Consider the following 18,495-nt stretch of genomic DNA (forward strand, 5'->3'; position numbering starts at 1 on the left):
TGGTAACAGAGATTAGCGCCTCTGGTTAAGTTCTTACTGCCCACAGTCGGTGCAGAGAGCAGTGCCCTGAATACACAGGACTGGGATACTAGAGTGTCTACCCAGGAAGGTGCCCTGGGGCCACCCAGCAGCTGCTTCATCTTCCAGATCGGAGAACTGAAGCCCAGAGAGGGGAAGAGGTTCCCACGTCACACAGCAAGTTGGTGGTAGAGTCAGAACTAGAAGCCGGGTCCCCAACAGCGACGCCAGGGCTTCTCGCGCTGCTCATCACGGTTCACGGGGCACTCATTTGATGAGTATTAAGCACCACTCTGGGCGAGAGGCAGATGTACACACACAGAAATAATTCCGAGACAGGACAGTTGAGGTCTGTGCTCTCACAGAAGGCTCGTGTCTGCACTGTGGGAGCCCCCAGCAGAGACCGTCAATTCCAGGCTGAATCCGCACCTGCTTCACGGAGGAGATAGTGATACTGGAAGTGGGCCCTAAGAGTGAGCAGGGAGACGCCAGGAGAGGACATCCTAAGCGGAATAAATAGCACCCACCCTGGGATTCAGGGGCCAGGTGAGTGTGTGGTGAGCTGCCCCTGACTGCTTGTAAGCTACAAGAAAAAGGGAAGGGGGCAGAGACAGAGCCCAGAAAGGAGTTAAGGCCAAGCAGAAAGAGGAGGAGGGGTTGGAAGAACAGCTGCCCCACCTCGCTCTTTGGCAGAAGCCTCCCCACATCCCCAGGGCTGCCCTTCCCTTCCACCAATACTAGGTCAACTGAGGATGGACACACGCCCCCTGCCCCCAGGTGCCCACTTCCAGAGGAAGGGCTGTGCTGCACTTTCCCATAAACAGCCACTGCCGACAGAGACTTGGAGGGAAGCAGCATCGAGGCCCCTGGCTCTGGCTCTGTCAGGGAACGAGCCAGGAGGGGTCACCCATGTTCCAGATGGGAACACTGAGATGCAGCCTAGGAGAAGCTAGGCAGGGGCACAGCCAAGGTTAACCCAGAAGACAGAGCTACAAAGGCAAGGGGTGAGGGAGACTGGCTGAGGGACGGGAAACCTGGGTTCCATGCTTGTCCCAGCCCTGCCCTTGTCCCCTAGCAGTGTTGTTTCTCATCAGCCTCTGTCTTCCCTGAGGGGTCACAGGGCCAGGCCGAGACAGGGCTACTGGCGTCACTGGGCACAGCCTTGCTTTCCCACAACCTTCCTTCCTCTGGGCCCCCTGCTCCGCGTCAGAAGCCTGATCACCCTTCACCCACTTAGCTCAGTCCCACGGAGGGATTTATTACTGGCTGCCCTGTCATCTGCCCCACGGTAATAAATTAGGGCAGAGCAGAATCGCAGGCATCCCAAGTGTGGAGCGTACAAAAGGAGAAGGGTCCTTCAGGGGATCCCAGAGAGAGCTGGGACACAGGCAAAGCGTAGATCCACGGGAAGCGTGGACCAGTGGAGCAGAATGCCTCGCTGGGGACTCCTGCTGGTGCTCTGTGGCTCCTGCACCTTCGGTCTCCCCCCAGACACTGGCGCCTTCAGACGGTAACTGGGAGAGAGGGTGGCAGGGGAGAAGGGATCCTCATTTTCCTAACACCTAGGCTTTCAGATATGTGATGTCACCCAGTCCTCACGATCAGCAGGGCAGCAAGGTTTATGGTTCCATTCAGAGAGGTCAGGTGACTCGCCCAATATCACACAGCCAGCAGTGGCACTAGTTAAGCCTGGAAGCAGTGTCTTTTGATCCCTGACCAGAGCTTTCACTTCCTGCATAGATCACCATGCTAGGCAGTGGGGGCACCCAGGGATGACTGAGACATACTCCCTGCCCCTCAGGAGCTCACAGCCTAATTACTAAGAGGGGTGCAGTACAGTTAAGTCTACCAGGGAAGCAGCACAGCAGTGATTAAATGCAAGGCTTCCAGAATTGGGTAGTCTTGGTTTAAATTCTGCTCCACTAGCAGAGCCAACTAGCTCTGGAACCACGGGCAAGACAGTGAACCTCTCCAGGTCTCAGTTTACCATTTTTAAACACCTATTTTACAGAGCTGCTTTGAAGATTGAATGAGATATTGCATGTAGATCCCTCGGCCTGGTGCAGGCACGCTGTAAAAACCCAGCTGTTATCATACTCCAGGGTGGGTTATCACAACTGTTAAAAGAAAGGCTTAAGGCAGCCCAAAGGTGGGAGGAGAGAGACCTAACATCCATGTTTGGTGCCAGGCCCTGTGGGAACAAGCAATTCTTCAAGGCTGCAGAAGGGGAGAGGCGGGGGGGTGGGGGGCCTGTGGAGAAAGAGTTTCAGGTTGGGGAGTGCAGATGGGACCAGAAGACCTGAAGGTAAGAGGGCAGGTTTTAATAACAGTAAGAGTTGCTAAGTCTGTAAAATGCTGAGGAATTCACAGGATCGTTTCCCGTATCTCATCTCAAATCATCCTCCAAACAACTCAGCAGTCCCATTTTGCAGCTGGGGACACTGAGGCTCCCGGAGGTCACAAGTAAGAGGCTGAGCCTGGGCACGCACTGGGCCTTTTGTTTCCAAAGCTGGTTTCCCCTGCTCCAAGGCTCATGGAGAGTAGCTGCTGGGTTGGGGGCATGGTGTGAGAGAGCGGGGGGCTTCCCAGAGGCAGCGTGTGCCTGAGCGCGGCCCCACCCCCAGGATAAAGGCAGGGAAAGGTGGAAACATTCTCCCTTGTTCTCTTCAGAAAGAGAAGAAGAATGGAATTGGGCCAAGGTGAAGAGGGAGTCAGGCTTTTAAAACATACTTACAGGAATTTTGCTACCTGCCACGTGCAGGGCATGATGCAAGGCTCTCTGAGAGATCCAAACAGCAGACCCCATTCTCAAGGTGCGTCCTTGCCTTTTACATACACAAATGCCTTTTACTTAGCAGTGGGCAGCTTGCTTAATCTGCAAAGTGCTTCTCCGTGGTAGGTACTGCCATTCAGTCCATTGTTACAGAGGAGTTAATGGGAGCTCAGAAAAGGCCCAGAGAGGTTAGGTAAATTGCTCAGAATCACGCTGGTAGGAAGAGATTCAAGCATGTCCCCACAACCACTATGCCCTCAGCACCAGGCTGTGCAGTGCTGACTGTGAGCACCCCGCGAAAACGGAACAGGAGCCCAAGCAAAGGTGAGGCCATTGTGGAGGGAGTTCATGGAGCAAGCTTCCCAGGACGGGGACGGGGACGGGGGTGCATGCTAGGCTTCCAAGGATGAACGTGCTGGGGTGTGGGGAGGGAAGGGGAAGGGGAGAAGGAAGGGACTTTCTAAAAGGAGAAAGGTAAAAGTAAAGGTCCAGAGCTGAGGTTGTTCATAGTAAATAGTGGAAAATGAGCCCTCCTTGGGGTCAAGCCTTCTCTGCCCCTCCATTTTCCCATCTGTAAAATGAGAATAGTAAAATTACCCAGCTCATGAGATGGCTGAGAATCAAAGAAGATCACAATTGCTAAAATACTTTGTTGAAGAGCAGACTATGTTATGAATTTGACAAGTCATTTCCGTTAAAATATTATATCGACAGGCGTGAAAGTTGCCTTCATGTTTGTGGGCATAATGGGGTACACAGAATACACGGGGTGTGAGCAGGAAAGGATAGTACCAAGTACAGAAAGAGGGATACTCCAGACACTGGGCTGCAACCCTGGGACCCCCCACCAACAGCTCAGGACATCCTCCAGCCCCTGGCACACAGCCTTCGTGTCAGAGCCCAGGGGACCCTATATGGGAAACAGGGCCGATCACGCCGCTTTAAATGTCTGCTCCATCGCTTCTGAGGCACCTCACTCCTTATCATAAAGTGAGGATAACGACAGCCAGCTTGCAGAGTTGTCATGAGGCTTACATGGGTGGGGTGGCGTGCACAGTGTTTGGCACTCATGTGGTGGCAGCTCAGTGAGTTTCCCAGGTCTAATTCTGCCTCCCAAAGCTGATAGGAAAGTGTCAGGACAAGAAGCCGAGGGACCGGGACTTAGGCTTCAGAAGGCACATCTTTCCAAGGACAGGCTGCACAGGCACTCTGGAGACGCCCACCTCTCCCCCACCGCACCCAGTTCAATCGGTCCTCTCCACCCCACGGTCCTGGCTGGGCCCCTGCCCGCAGCATCCCACAGCCCCCACAGGCCACTGAGGGTGTCTGCTGCCACCTGCAGGCCCCATGTGGCACTGCCCCGTCCTGCCCAGCCTTGAGAGGGGCGCTCCCAGTCTTCATCTCCTTGGAGGGGAAGTCAGTGCTGTTTCCTCCTCTGTCTCCTGGCCTGCTGGTGCTCCTTGAAGGCAGTGATGATCTTTACATCCTAGTATCCAGCACGGTGCAGGCACAGGGTAGGTGTTCAACCTGTGACTACGGAATGAACGAATGAACAAATGGCCTTGCAGTGATAAGGATCAAAAGTAGACAACAGGAGGAGTTAGTTGAGGGTTATTTAATACCAGCGTAGGTGACCATGGAGGTTTGTAAATTCTCCTTTAGAGGCCTAAGGGCTCAAGAGTGATTCTTAGGTGCCTGGGCTAAGGTTAGGGGTAGTGGTGTCAGAAGCTTCCGGAACTCTACCATTATTATGGGGCAGGACAGAGCCCTTCTACTTTTTCTTACTGCGTCAACGGGCCAGGATCTTCCTCAAGAAAATGCCCTCCGTCTGGGAAAGCCTGAAGGAGCGAGGCGTGGACGTGGCCAGGCTGGGTGCTGAGTGGAGCCAGCTCACCAAGACACTCTCCTTTGGCAACCGCACCTCCCCCGTGGTGCTCACCAACTACCTGGATGTGAGTGCCCAGCTCGGTCCCTTGGCCCCCAGCACCTGCCCTCTCCTTTTTCTCTCGGGCCTAAGGCTTTCTTTGCCCTTTTTGAGCACCTCACGAAATTCCCATTTCACAGCTGGAAAGCCTGAGGCACAGAGGGCAGGAAGGAGCCCAGAGGCAGGGTCAGGTTTGGAACTTAGGAATCCAGGCTCTGGGCCCCAAGCCCAGGTGCCAGGGGTGGGCAGGAGGGGTGTATGACCTCAGATGCAGGTTTCTGTGACCAGGCTCAGTGCAGCTTGACTACATACTGCATCAGTGGTTCCTTAAGGCTTGGGGCACCTTCCTGCTTCATTTGCAGTACTTTTATTTTGCCCTCTTGTCTCATCGAGCCTCCCACTTCCTGGGAATTCATAAGACAGTGCTAAGCCTCCCACCCCATCCCTGCTGGAAAATGGAAGCCCAGAGAGCCTGCATGATCTGCCTCATCCAGCCCCAAGTGCCAAGGGGGTATCAGGCAAGACCCCAAGTCCCAAGGCTCCCCGAGTCCCTCAAGCCACCTCTTTCGTTTCATCCCTGCAGACCCAGTACTATGGTGAGATCGGCATTGGCACCCCACCACAGACCTTCAAAGTCATCTTTGACACGGGCTCAGCCAACCTCTGGGTGCCCTCCACCAAGTGCAGCCCTCTCTACACGGCCTGTGGTGAGACCCGGGGTGCCTCCTCAAAGCCCCTGCCCTGTCATGCTTGGGCAGTCCCACCTCACACCCAGTTAAATCCCTCCTGCTACCACTTGAGCTGCTACCTCTCCGCCTCTGCTCCCACTGCCCCTGAGAAGAGAGAAGAAGAAAATGTCCCCCATTTTTCTTATATGGCCACCAAGGTAAAAAAAAAAAAAAAAAAAAAGCAGGCTCCAGGAGCCCCAGCCCACCCAGAAAGCCATTTGTCACTCCTCCTGAGATTGGGAGAGGACTGAATTCTCAGACCCATCCCAGGCTCCTGGGCTCTGCCGTCCTTACCCTCCATGAACTTACTGAATGCTTACTGTGACCAGAATCTTCTCCCCACCCTAGTGTTAGCAATTACTTTAAAATACTTCACTTGAGACAAAATTCTCAGAGACATGAGCACATTACAGGGGACCGAGGTACACAGTCCTTGATTGATGAAACACATTTTCCAAGCCTCCAAGCTCAGGGCCACCCTGTCTCTGCACTCAGGCCTCAACACATGGGCCATAGCCAGCACCTGCCCCCGAGCCCCCTGCCTGGGCCTCCCTTGGCCCTGAGCCTATGTCTCCCTGCCAGAGATTCACAGCCTCTACGACTCCTCGGAATCCTCCAGCTATGTGGAGAATGGGACGGAATTCACCATCCACTATGGATCTGGGAAGGTCAAAGGCTTCCTGAGCCAGGACCTGGTGACTGTAAGTGAGGCCATCCCAGGTCATCTGACCTCCTGCCCATCTTGTCCCTAGACGCCTCCTGCCAGCCTAGGGCCTGTGGTTGGGGAAGGTACAGGCCCGTCCACCTTGGAGCCCGGAGAGCTGAAGAGCACCCTCCTTTGCTACTTCTCTCCAGAGCTGCAAAGCACCTGGGGCAGAGCAGACCTGAGCTCCTGGCTCAACCTGGGTGATCTGTGGAGGCCTTTCCATCTAATGCACTCATAGGGTTTGTCCTGAGCCCCACAGCCTGCAGTCAGGTAACCTGCCTGAGGTCACCCAGCTCTGACTGGGCTCTTAACTAGACCCTAGACTGAAATCCAGAGTCAGAGTCGGGGTCAGGGGTCAGGGGTCAGGGGTATTGTCATCCTTAGGGTCAGCGTCACTTTTGGAGTCAGGCTTAGGTTTTAAGGTCATAGTTGAGTTCAGAGTTTGGGATTAGGGTCAGTCCTGGTTTTCACTGTCACTTGGCCTGTGTCTGACCCTCCTCCATTTCTGGGTTTCTCCAGCTACTGCTCTGACAGAGTTAGGGGAAGGGTACATATGGAACTGAGAGGAAATCAGTATGAGCCCTTACTCCCCCTTGTCCGTGAAATTAGGGAGAAAGGATCATGAAGGGCAGGCCTGGCTGTGCTGGAGAAATCCTCGGCCCATCATGGGGGTAGGGGACCAAAACCCAGTCCTGCCGATGTGAAAGCTGGGCCACTGGGGAGCTCCTGGCATCTTTTCTTCTACTACTATTGCTTGGCAATACCACCTTCTCAGCCTCTGCCCCTTCCAGTCCCTCTGGACTCTGCCGCCTACATGTTTATTAGGAGAGGTGATATGCATGTAGTGTTGATGAAATGGTCTTACTCCAGATTGTCACACCCTGGGGCCCGTGTGTGCCCCGAGGCCCCAGTGTGGAAGCCTAGACCAGACCCTGGCCAGGGTACAGGCTGTGGGCTTGGTCTCCTCTGGTCCTTCCTCCAACAGGTGGGCGGAATCACAGTCACACAGACGTTTGGAGAGGTCACGGAGCTGCCCCTGATACCTTTCATGCTGGCCAAGTTTGATGGTGTTCTGGGCATGGGCTTCCCTGCACAGGCCATTGGGGGGGTCACCCCCGTCTTTGACCACATCCTCTCCCAAAGGGTGCTGAAGGAGGATGTCTTCTCTGTCTACTACAGCAGGTAGGCCTGGACTCCAGGGGCAGAGGCGGGGAGAGGGAAGGAGGCAGGAGAGCTGGGAGGGTAGGAAGAGAGTTCTAGGCCAGGATTTTGATGTATTCAGGATCAGGTGGTATTCAATCCATATCTAGAGCTATACTATCCAGTATGGAAGCCAATGCTTAAATTAAAATTAATTAAAACGGCATTCAAATCCTTAGTCACGCTACGTATTTCAAGTACGCAGCAGCCACAGTGACTAGTGGCTACCACTTGGGATAGTACAGGTGTAGCGCATTTCCATCTTTGTGGAAACTTCTTTTACTTTCTGTTCAGTTCAGCACTGCTCTAGACCAAGAGGAGAATGCAGTGTGGGGGTGATGGAAAGTAAGGCATTGCCGTGGCTGGCGGACCTCCCTGTAAGGGCCCTGGCTTCTCTCACATAGACAGCTGACTTCATTCATTCATTAATCCCCTCATTTATCTGCTCATTCACTGATTCAACAAACACTGGGCGCTGATATGACAAGCATTGTGTGAGGCTCTGGGGGTACAGCCACGAACACAGTGTGCAAGACGGAGTCCCTGCCCTCACAGAGCTTACAGTCCGGCAGGGAAGACAAGAAACATGACAACGTGATGGGCAACAACAGGGGACGTGAGGCTGAAACCCCATGCTTTCAACACTAGGCTGAGCTTATGTACAGTTTAGCCAATCTTGGGGAAGCTGCTCTCAGCTGTTGAGTAGAAATGTGATCTGCTCTCAGCTGTTCGGTATGAGCTGGAGACAAGAGATCATGAGGGTGCGAACAGGAGGCCAGTAGCAGCGAGGACAGAGGGGAGGGTCAGTGTCCAGAGAAATCACAGAGATGAAATGAAAAGGAGTGTCTGGCTTGATGAGAGAAAGGGAGGGATTGAGAAAAGGCCACCAATAGGCTGTGAGGGGCCGTCTTGGGAAGAGGTGTTTTAGAGGCCAGGCAAGGGCAGATGGCAAGCAGTGAAGAGGTGGATGTGTGTCAGGAAGGCAAAGGCAGATGTAGGCTGCCCTGAGAAATTCGTCTGGGGAGGGAATTCCAGGTGGGGTGCAGACAGAGCTGCACAGAGAAGCAGGGAAAAGAAGGGTGGGTGTTTTAAAATGCTGGAGGATGCCTGAGTGTGCTTGCAGGTGGAGGAAGAAGCCAGTGGAAAGTGACAGGTTGAAAATGTGGGAAGAAGGAGGAGGTAACTGAGGGTATAGGAGCGTGGAGGCCATGGAAGGGAGTAGGATCCCAGCAAACAGGAGGAAGGCGGGCCTTGTTGCGGAGAGGGCCTGCCTCTTCCTTTACACTGGGATGAGAAGGAGGCAACATCCAGAGAGAGCTTGAAGTTTGGGGAGAGAGGCAGAGGGAAATTGTGCCAGCACATATGCGTATGTAGTGGATTTATAAAAATGCAATTAATTGCACTTGCACAAATAACGTGCAACCTACACGCTGTGCACCCATGTGCATGCACACTTGCCTTCTACCATGAATGCTGGAAAATCGCATCTCTCTCTCTCTCTTTGTCTCTCTGTCTCTGTCTCTGTCTCTCTCTCTCTCACACACACACACACATAGAGGAAACCAGCCCTAAGGTAGGCCCTGAGCTTTGGGAGGCATCAAGCCACCTGGAGGAGAGGAAAGCAAGGGGCATCAGCTTCGGATTGGGCACCAGGAGCCCTGGCTCCAGTCCCCCACTCAGGCAAGTGACTTCACCTCCTGGTGACTCCATTGCCTGTAGGGTAAAAAGAGTGCGTGATACCCACCCTGCCAAACAACAGGCTGGTGGGGCTCACCTGAAACAAAGTCTTCCTTTCTGCTGTGTCTCCTTCTCTGCAGAAATTCCAAGTGAGGAGACGGAAACCCCCCCACTTGGCCCTGACCCTCCAGAGCACCTGGCCCAGAATCACACCTGCCACCTGCCCAAAACTCACCTCAGCAGACCCAGGCTCCACTGGAGGCCCAAGCTCTCTGCTCCACCTTCCCGCTCTCCTCACGTCCCTGCCCACCCCCACCCAACGGCTCCCAGAGGCCCATCCCATGTCCCGTGCACCTGCGCAGCACACAGCTACCCGAACCCAAGTGAGGGTGGGGCTGATTTGTGTCTTGTTTGCATTCTACTCACCGTCCGCGTGCCTGTTCCTTCTCTGTGACCTCTCTGGGGGTGCTTTATTCGGCGCAGCCGGACCCTCCTGGAACCACCTCTGACTGGGCTTGGGAAGGGGCAAGAAAGGTGGAGAAGCGGCATGGTCTGCAGCTCCCCAGCCTTGCTGTCCGCCCCGCCTTCCTCTGCCCCACCCTGCACCTGTGCCCAACTCCCCTCGTTGCTGGGGTTACTGAGTCTCCAGGTTGTGGGTCTCCAAGAGCTTCTGATCTTCCCTTTAGGAATTCCCACTTGCTGGGGGGAGAGATCGTGCTGGGAGGCAGCGACCCCCAGTATTACCAAGAGAATTTCCACTACGTGAGCGTCAGCAAGACTGGCTCCTGGCAGATCAGAATGAAAGGGTCAGGAATCCTCAACCCTCCTCACTCTCTAAAAATGCTGCTGCTGCCGTGGGTGGGGTCTGGAAGGGGCAGGGTTACCATCCTGCCCTCTCTCCTACTGCAGCCGCTTCTTAAGGTCTGGCCAACACTTGCTCTCTGCCTGCTTTGTCCGGGGATGGGGAACACTGAGATATACGGTTCAGAGGGGAGGGGGCCTACTGGGAGGAAGCGGAGGGTCACTAAGCCACACGCCGAGGGAGGGGGCAGCACCTCTCTTCTTCCAGCTCACGCACTACCCCTCCTTCACTGAATCACTGGACCACCAGCACTCCCTCCCATCATCTGCCCTCACTCAGGAAAGCCATGCAGCCTGGTGGTGCCCCATCAGCCTGCTGTCCATCTGTCTGTCTGACCGTGTGGCCTTCCCCAGGGTGTCTGTGAGGTCGACAACTTTGCTCTGTGAGGAGGGCTGCATGGTAGTGGTGGATACCGGTGCATCTTACATTTCGGGTCCCACCAGCTCCTTAAGGCTGCTCATGGAGACCCTGGGGGCCAAGGAGCTGAGCACAGATGAAGTAAGGAGCTGGCGGGGAGGGCGCTAGGGGTGGGGGGAGCACCACCTGGTCCAGGCCCCCAAATGACCCTAGGAAACATTCGGTCCCAAATGAGACCATTTCAGGCCTGCCTCTCACATTCTTCCCATGTGTGGCTTGATCCTTGGTCCCTGGGAGAGGGGATTGGGGACTTGGGGACTGTGCCCAGCCCTCTCCAGGAGAAGGGCCGGGCCACAAGCACAGGGCTATGTCTGCTGGGGGACCTCCCACACTCAAAGGGGCTCCCTTGACCCTCCCCACCGCCAGTATGTCGTGAACTGTAACCAAGTGCCCACACTCCCTGACATCTCCTTCCACCTCGGAGGCAGAGCCTACACGCTCACCAGCGCGGACTATGTATTACAGGTGAGACTCTAGTCTGCCCCTCGGCAACAGGGAGGGAGGGTGGGCAGGGGCCCTCAAAAAGAGACAAGTCATTATGCACAGATTACCTGCTAGACCACTTGTTCTCAAACTTGGCTGCACACTAGGGTCACCTGGGAGCTTTTAAAAATCCCAGTAATAAGCCACATCCCACACCTATCGATACCTCTGGGGGTGGTACCTGGGCATCAATGTTTTCAAAACTCCCCAGGTGATTCCAACTTGCCGCCAAATTTGAGGATCACTGTGCTCATCTCCTGATCTCCGTTCTCATCCAACGCCCCCAGTAATGCTATGCTCCTATACTCTTACCTGCTTTTTATGTTCAGTGGGTTTAGAGGTGTTAACTACCTCGTCTAGGACCAGAAGCTCTGCCAGACTGTAAGCTCCTGAAGGCAGTGCTGTGCCTGATGCATTGTTAGCAGCATCCAGCTTAGCGCCTGCCTCTCGGAGGGGTGCAATCCATGATGGTTCAAAGGGCCGGGATGTGATGGAGGCCCGGTGTGGATGGGGGACTGGTGGGGAGATGTTGCTGAGGATGGCTGCTGGAGTCAGGCCACGTGGTTATCAGCTGGGCAGTGTGGAAACCCTCTTGCTTCCTGCCAGGACCCCTACAATAGCGATGATCTGTGTACACTGGCCCTCCATGGTCTGGACGTCCCACCGCCCACGGGGCCAGTCTGGGTCCTGGGTGCCAGTTTCATCCGCAAGTTCTACACGGAGTTTGATCGGCGTAACAATCGCATTGGCTTTGCCCTGGCCCGCTGAGGCCCTCTGCTGCCCTGCAGGTCCTGCCCTCAGCTCCAGCCCAGAGCTGGAGCACTCTCTGGGACTCTCCAACCCCTGCCTGTGCTTGTGCCCTCACTCAGGGGCATGGAGCACCTCCTGGATGTGCGCCCTGCCCCCAGCACCAGCTCTTCCCTACTTTGAGGACAAACAGAATAAAGACTTCATGTTCACAACCCCACTGTACCTGGGTTCACTAGGGTTTGAAACAGAGGGAAGCACAAGCAAGAGATCGTGTGCAGACAGGAACGTGACAGAATGACAAACTGTACGTTCACTCAGAAGCACAGGTTCCTGCGTGCAGGGCTGATGCCATCCATCTGACATCAGCGGGGTTCGAGTGGAGTTGAAGGTTTACACAACCTTGGGTGGGAAGTTTGCAGAGAGCCAGCCCCTTGAGGACCAGGGCTAACACTGTGGCAGTGGACTGTGGGCCAGAAAGATGGTCCCAGCTCATGGAAGCCAGCCTCAAGCTCAGGCTCTGCACTCGGGCACTGCAACCCCCCCACCCCACATCGCCATTTACCCATGCAGTCTAAGGCACCAACACCTAAAAACGTAGAACACCAGAGATCCGACCGATGCTCCCTTTTTACATGTGGAGAAACTGAGGCACAGAGAATGAAAGCACTTGGCCGAGAGTGCTCAGTGAAGCGTGAAAAATCAAAACTAGGAGGCTGCCCGTCTGACTCAGGTCTGGGGGCCTTCCCACCTTGCCACATACAGTTGTACCTTCACAGGTTCAGAGCTTCACCCACCCTGGTATGGGGCCAGGTGCACAAGCACACAGATGTATGCACTGCTGTCTTCCATCTCACAAGACTTGGGACTCAGGCTGATGTCTTCTCCCACTCTGACCCCTTGGACGACCTGCAGGAGATGTGTAGCTTGGGGAATGAGAGGCAGCATCTACCTGAATGAGGCCACTGACACTGTCCCTCTTCATGACAGCTGCTCACCCTTCTTTTGACTGAAAAAGGTGAGGCACTGAGTGGCCCACCCAGGGCCCAGCAAAGCTCGTACCTCTAGAATTACAGGCTCTTGGAATTGTATAGAACACCAGGACCTCTCTAGGGCAGCACTCCCACACCTGCCAGCATCCCAGTGCAGAGCCAGGAGCACAATTCTCTGAACTTTCTTGCCTGCTTAGCTTTATTTCCTCACTGTTTGCAGGAAGGGGTGGAGTCGGTGTCGTTTCCAGCTCAACAGACTGGGGCTCCATGACCTTAAGTAGGCAGGCCCCCCCAATCATCTCCTACCCTGTTCAATAAGACAGCCATATTTACATTAAATATTTACATTAAACATAAAATTAAATTAAATGTCACACTGGCCGCATTTCAATTGCTGGATAGTCACATGTGGCTGGTGGCCACTGCACTGGACAGAACAGATATAGGACATGTCCATCATCGCAGAAGTTCCACCGGGCAGAGCTGGTTTCTGCACAGCAATCAGGACAGGAAGCTTGTGGTTGGGAGGTTCCTGAATAGGTGAAAGGGTCAACGTGGGGAAATAGGCACTTTTCTGGGTGGTGCAGTGAGAGCTCTCCCACGCGGCCGGGTGACTAGTGAGGTCCCCATTGGCACACCCACCCCCAAAAAGCATCCCCCAAAGTCCCCTCGCCATCGGAAAAGGCCTCTTCCCACAGAGTCTCTTCCAGGAGTCCGGGGATTGGGGGCAGGAAGCTGGCGGACAGGTGGTCCAGCCTAAGCTGACCTCTTGGGAGCAGCGGAATCTCCACACTCCAGGTTGCAGTGGGGGGGCGGGAAGAGGCTTCCCCCGGCCCTGCCCCGGGTTACACAGGGAGAGAGGCCCCAGCCGAGGTGGGAAGGAGGAGGCCACTTCGCTGCCACGGAAGCGGGTCGGGGGAGTGAACCGGGGGCTACCGGCCCTGAGACCCGGGTGGGGGCGGGCCCACCCACCCGGGCCCCACCCGGGCCCCGCCCCCTGCGTCACGGCCTCTCCGGGGGCGTCACCCCGCCAGGCTCTCCAGGTAACTGTGGCCGCAGCCGCCCGCGGTGGCAGGCAGCGCACCCCCACCGGCCAGTGGGCCGGGGCGGGGCGGGGGGGGAGCGGTCCCGCGGCCCCCGCCCCGCGGCCCGTGATGTCACAATCGCGGCGGGCCCCGGCGTTCCCGGGTCGGCTTCGGCTTCGGGCGCCCGGCTGCGAGGCGGCGATTGAAGCGGGCCGCTGGCTCCTGAGTCATGGACTTCCCCTGGCCCCTCCTCTACCACTCCCACTCCCGCGCCGGGCCCCCCCGCGGGGGCTAGCGTCCGCGCGGCGGCTCCGAGGGGGTGGGGCTGCAGGGAATGGCTGTGCCCCCTTCGGCTCCCCTGCCGTGCTCGCCCTTTTACCTGAGGAGGCAGGCGCCTTGCCCGCAGTGCTCATGGGGCATGGAGGAGAAGGCTGCGGCCGGCGCGGGCTGCCGGGAACCGCCGGGCCCCCCGAGGGCCGCCGCCGTCCCGTGCTTCGGCATATCCGTGGACCAGGACGACATCCTCCCCGGCGCCCTGCGCCTCATCCGGGAGCTGCGGCCACATTGGAAGCCCCAGCAAGTTCGGACCAAGGTAGCAGAGCGGGCGCGGGGCAGGGGATGGGGCCCCGCCGGGGCTGGAACGGGGATGCGTGGACGTGTGTTCGTGCATCCTTCCGGGTGTCGGTCCCAGGGGTGCGCGGCTGCTGCCCAGAAGAGGGCTGAAATGGTGGTTTGCGTATGTATTTCTTTCTCCATCTATTTTGGTCCCTAAGCAAAGCTAGGCTCCCGCCTCCCTCGGCCCTCCACACACACCCCTCCTCCTGGGGCTCTCGGGCACGCGGGAGATCCACCTGCCCACTGTCAGCACGTTGTGCGTGCGGGCCCCACCCCCTGTCGGTGTGCGCCGGTGCCCCTCGCTGCCCAGAAGCAAGTAGCCATCCGGCTCTGAAACCTGCGGAGGCAGGAACTTTTAAGGGCACCCCCCCACACTCACACACCCCATAGTGGGAGCAAAGCCTCCGGGCTCCGAGCTGTTCCTGCTGGTCCCAGGAGCCACCCTGAGGAATTCCAGCTAGCCCCGAGCCCTGAGCTGCGTGGAAAGCCTCACCATCGCCCCTAGCTCTGCCTCAGCTCCCCCTACACAGGGCACCTCCTCGCTCTGCTGGGCACACTGGCAGGGACACAGACGTGGGCAGAGGCTCCCCCTGAGGAACCTCAGGCTGACTTCCCAGCAGACCTGCCTCCTCTGTAAAGAGTCTTCAGCTGTCCCATTCCCTCTCGGAGGATGCTGCCCTGAGTGGGCACCTGCAGCTTATGCTGGAGTGGTAGGGACTCCATGCTGGTGGGCCTTCTGGGTGGGGAAAGGTGCGGTTCAGGACCATGTGCGAAGGTTGACAGACCCCTTTTGGGGGAGGGGTGAGTGGGTAACATTTTCAAAATAAAAGACAACTTTAGTGTAAAACCATCAAGCAGGCCTGAGGTTAATTCCAGCGCTGGCCTAACACGATGTCTTCCAGTCCCTCCCCTCTCTGGTCCTCAGTTTCCCCACCTTTTATTACTTCGAATGTCCCTAAGGCCCCTTCCAGCTCTCTCACACCATGCCCCATAAATTCCATGGTTCATTCCTCCTTGTCACCCTACCCAGAGAACCTTCCCAGGATCTACTGTCTCTTCTGGCCCTAAGGAGCTCTGACCCCCTGGCCCTGGGGTGGGTGCCAACCTCAGTGCCCTCCTTTACCCCTGCCGCTGCGTGGGGCGAGAGGGACCGCAAGGAGCCCTCTGCCTGGCAGGTGGTGAGAGGCAAGTTGGGTCAGGCTGTACACGTCCTAGGTGACGCCCCTCCGTCTGCCGCATCCTGGTCCATGGAGGTTTCTTTCAGGGCCCGATGGGAGAGTGAAAAGTGGAGGGGGGAGGTAAGTGGTGTGAAAATTCCTCCACTGCCAAATCCCATCCACTAGAAGCAGACCCAGGAGAAGCATGCCTGGGCTGAGCCCAAGCTGCCATTTTTTTCTTGAACTCTCTGGTCTACCTCAAGCATCGGGAGAGGGTTGGAGGGTTAGGAGCAGTGCTGAGCTCTTTACTAAGTGAGAGGGCTAAAGGACGGGGGTTCTGTGCAATTGTGCTCAGCATTCAAACGAGCACCCTGTGCTGGAGCTGGGTCACCACGAGGCAAGAGCAGAGTCCCTGCCCCACACATCCCTCTCCCCCATGCCAGCGCTTCACTGATGGCATTACCAACAAGCTGGTGGCCTGCTACGTGGAGGACGACATGCAGGACTGTGTGCTGGTCCGGGTGTACGGGGAGCGGACAGAGCTGCTGGTGGACCGGGAGAATGAGGTCAGGAACTTCCAGCTGCTGCGAGCACATGGCTGCGCCCCCAAACTCTACTGCACCTTCCAGAATGGGCTGTGCTACGAGTACATGAGGGGCATGGCCCTGGGGCCAGAGCACATCCGTGAGCCCCGGCTCTTCAGGTGAGGAGGGTGCCCAGTGTATCACTCATCTCCATGATTCCGCAGGCCTTGGGCTTTGAAATCGTTGGCTAGCTTCCCTGGTGGAGTGGCATCCATGAAAGAGACTCTTAAGATCTGTGAACTCCCTGAAATTGCATGAAAAATGTGTGTGCGTTTACGTGCCTTGCTCTGCGGAGAGGAGCTATAGTTCTGTGTAGATTTTCAGTGGGGTCTGCTAAAAGGATGTGTTCTTGGGGAGGCAAGTGAGAATTTTGGTGAACATGGGACCAAAGGGGGGTCTGCTTCCTGGCCCATGCCTCAGTCCTCCACCCATCCCAAGTCTGACCTGGAAACATCTCGGAGCCTTGGAAGTGAAATCCCCAGAGTGCTCAGGGTTTCCTGTGCCTCCCCTCCTGCCGAGGGCTCAGGCATTCCTGGAAAATGGGCCTTATCCAGGGTGAGTGTGGTGGTACCAACCCAGAGAGATGCCTCCCCACCCCAGTCTGAGCTCCTTCTGGGCTTCCTGACAAGGTAGGAGCCCAGGTTTAGGGAACCGCTGAGGCTTCCTTCCAGAGGCTCACAAGGACCCATGGCCCCCAGGGAGCTGCTCCTATTAAATGCCTGGATGTGTAGGACCCAGGAACTGGACTTAACCTTTAAGCCCTGTGGATGCCACTGTTGGGGGTCTGGAAGGGGGAGAACCAAAGAAGAGCCCATATTATGCTCTCCTCTGACCATGCTGAGCAAGGATGTCCGGCAGGATCCTTCTTCCTCCCCACAACGCCACGCCCATGTGCAGGGCCCTCAGGCTGTAGTGACGCTTGAGGCAAACCGAAATTTACCCCTGACACCGGGAACAACAGCATGGGGGTCTGCTTGAGACCCTTAGGATCTGTCCTGTCCCACCTAAGGGGAAGGAGCCTTTCAAATCTTGAAGGGAAACAGGAAAGCCCAGGCAGGGAGTAGACCAAGAAGCTTCTTAGCCGTCACCTGCTACCCAGCTGACCTCAAGCTAGTGCGCCTGGCCCTATTTGCAGGGAACCCCTAGCAGGCCCTCTAGTGTGTGTGTGTGTGTGTGTGTGTGTGTGTGTGTATCTGGGGTGGGGGTGGGGGACATGCAGCCCTGTGCGAGGTTCTTCTCAGGCTCCAGGTGGTAGTTCAAAATGCACCCAGCTAGAGATGTGAGGTCAGAGTGGGGCCGAGGGAACTCTGTCCTGACTTCTCCCACAGTACCCCTCCCAGCTCTCCCTCAGTCTTGTGCAAAAAAGCTCAGATATTGTCAGGTCCTCACCACTCCCAGTCTCCCGCCACCTCTGGGAATCTGATGCTGTCACTCATTCTTTCATGGAAACAATTACCATTGTCAGGAAGATTGAAGATGGATTTAGGTTTGATAATAAGAAGAACTTTACGTTTGGGGGAGAGCCAGAAAGTGGGATAAGTATGGGAGGTAGACCCTTCCTTGATGATTTTCCCAGGATAGACCATTATCCTTCTGGGATGAAGGTGGATCTCTGAGGGAAAGGCAGGGAGGAAGAGGACCCTCACCTCCCAACCTCCACCTCCTGCGAGGCTTTGCAGCATAAAAACGCTGACTGTTGAGGTTACTTTCATTGCTATTCCAGACAACAGCCCTATTGATATTCAAGGAAACACTCTGTTTAGGCTCTTTTCGGAATCTTCCTTTGGGTAGGGGAACCCCGGGTCTCAGGGGCTGCTCCCCTGCCTTGCCCAAGCCCTGGCGGGCTCCCTCCTGCCCCAGGGCCTCTCGCCTCTGAAAGCACAGCCTTCGTCTCTCACCCACTCGGTCGCTGCCACGCCCCCTGCCCCCTCCACCCTCTAGGAGGTGGGAGCCTTGGGGGCTTCTGGAGGAGCCCCTAGTCTGCCCTGCTATCCTGTTGGGCGATGGCTGTCCCTTCCAAGGACCTGGCCAGGGGAGGGGGTGTCCCTGGAACAGCTCGGCAACAAGGTTTCAGACAGCCAATGCCTTTGTTGTCTTTCCCAGTGATTATTATTCGAGCAACAGGCAGAGGCGAAGGAAGCTTGAATGCTGGAGGCTTGGCAGCTGAGTGGGGGGTGGGGCTCCAGAAGGGAGAGCAGGCAGAGGACTGGGGGAGCCCAGCTGGGACACAGGGCCTCAGACGCTGGGGTCCTTATCAAGGCCTTCCCTCTCTGCCCAGTCAGTCCTCTATCCACCCCCGCCCTCTCCCAGCAACCTTCCCCAGCTCTGCTTTCTCCTCTCCCCACCGCCCCCTCCTTCTCTCCCGGGACCTTGGATAATGTCCACAGGAGAACTTGAAAATAGAACGCTGGTTTGTTTTGCGTCCTTGGCACCCAGCCGCCAGCATCAACTCCCTGCCGCAGAGGAAGGGGCTGCCCTGGGCCAGCCTGCTTCCCTCCCCACCTTGGCCAGACTGATAAGAGACAAGCCTTTCTTCCCTGCGTGGCATTACCACCCCCTGATTCCTTGGTGCCCTGCATTTACCTCC

General features: G+C 56.4%; 2 protein-coding genes across 10 annotated transcripts in view; both read left to right on the plus strand.

Annotated features, from left to right (window-relative positions):
* The first annotated feature begins 1,365 nt into the window (after positions 1-1,365).
* Positions 1,366-11,751, plus strand: REN (renin). Of its 6 annotated transcripts, XM_024750896.1 has the most exons (12): positions 1,446-1,528; positions 2,030-2,121; positions 3,053-3,115; positions 4,593-4,743; positions 5,299-5,422; positions 6,026-6,144; positions 7,135-7,331; positions 9,167-9,175; positions 9,713-9,832; positions 10,242-10,386; positions 10,672-10,770; positions 11,395-11,751. In XM_024750896.1, the coding sequence occupies exons 4-12, from the start codon at positions 4,609-4,611 to the stop codon at positions 11,554-11,556; spliced, it is 1,110 nt and encodes a 369-aa protein (XP_024606664.1). In that variant the 5' UTR covers positions 1,446-1,528; positions 2,030-2,121; positions 3,053-3,115; positions 4,593-4,608; the 3' UTR covers positions 11,557-11,751. The 6 variants fall into 6 exon arrangements, with proteins under 6 accessions (XP_024606659.1, XP_024606661.1, XP_024606660.1 ...); XM_024750891.1 differs by lacking the exon at positions 2,030-2,121 and having other exon boundaries at positions 1,366-1,528; positions 4,551-4,743; XM_024750893.1 differs by lacking the exon at positions 2,030-2,121 and having other exon boundaries at positions 1,366-1,528.
* Positions 11,752-13,645: 1,894 nt separating this feature from the next.
* ETNK2 (ethanolamine kinase 2) overlaps positions 13,646-18,495 on the plus strand; it is an 18,919-nt gene continuing 14,069 nt past the window's right edge. For 3 of the 4 annotated variants that reach the window (XR_003003924.1, XR_003003925.1, XM_024751084.1), the window contains exons 1-2: positions 13,679-14,144; positions 15,768-16,027. Coding sequence is in view for 2 of the 4 variants with exons in the window: in XM_024751084.1 (XP_024606852.1) it covers positions 13,887-14,144; positions 15,768-16,027 (518 nt within the window). In the remaining 2 variants the exon portion in view is untranslated. Of the gene's footprint in view, positions 14,145-15,767; positions 16,028-18,495 lie in introns of all 4 variants that reach the window. The other variant, XM_024751085.1, reaches the window with a different exon arrangement.

Source organism: Neophocaena asiaeorientalis, unplaced genomic scaffold (assembly GCF_003031525.2).
Source record: "Neophocaena asiaeorientalis asiaeorientalis breed wild unplaced genomic scaffold, Neophocaena_asiaeorientalis_V1.1 scaffold67, whole genome shotgun sequence".
Classification (NCBI taxonomy): domain Eukaryota; kingdom Metazoa; phylum Chordata; class Mammalia; order Artiodactyla; family Phocoenidae; genus Neophocaena; species Neophocaena asiaeorientalis.

Excerpts from the sequence above, each read along its gene's own strand:
- REN (XM_024750891.1), top strand. The coding sequence starts at position 1,449 with ATGCCTCGCTGGGGACTCCTGCTGGTGCTCTGTGGCTCCTGCACCTTC. Across the intron at positions 4,744-5,298 it reads TGCTCACCAACTACCTGGAT|ACCCAGTACTATGGTGAGAT; the intron begins GTGAGTGCCCAG and ends TCATCCCTGCAG. Across the intron at positions 9,833-10,241 it reads TGGCAGATCAGAATGAAAGG|GGTGTCTGTGAGGTCGACAA; the intron begins GTCAGGAATCCT and ends GGCCTTCCCCAG.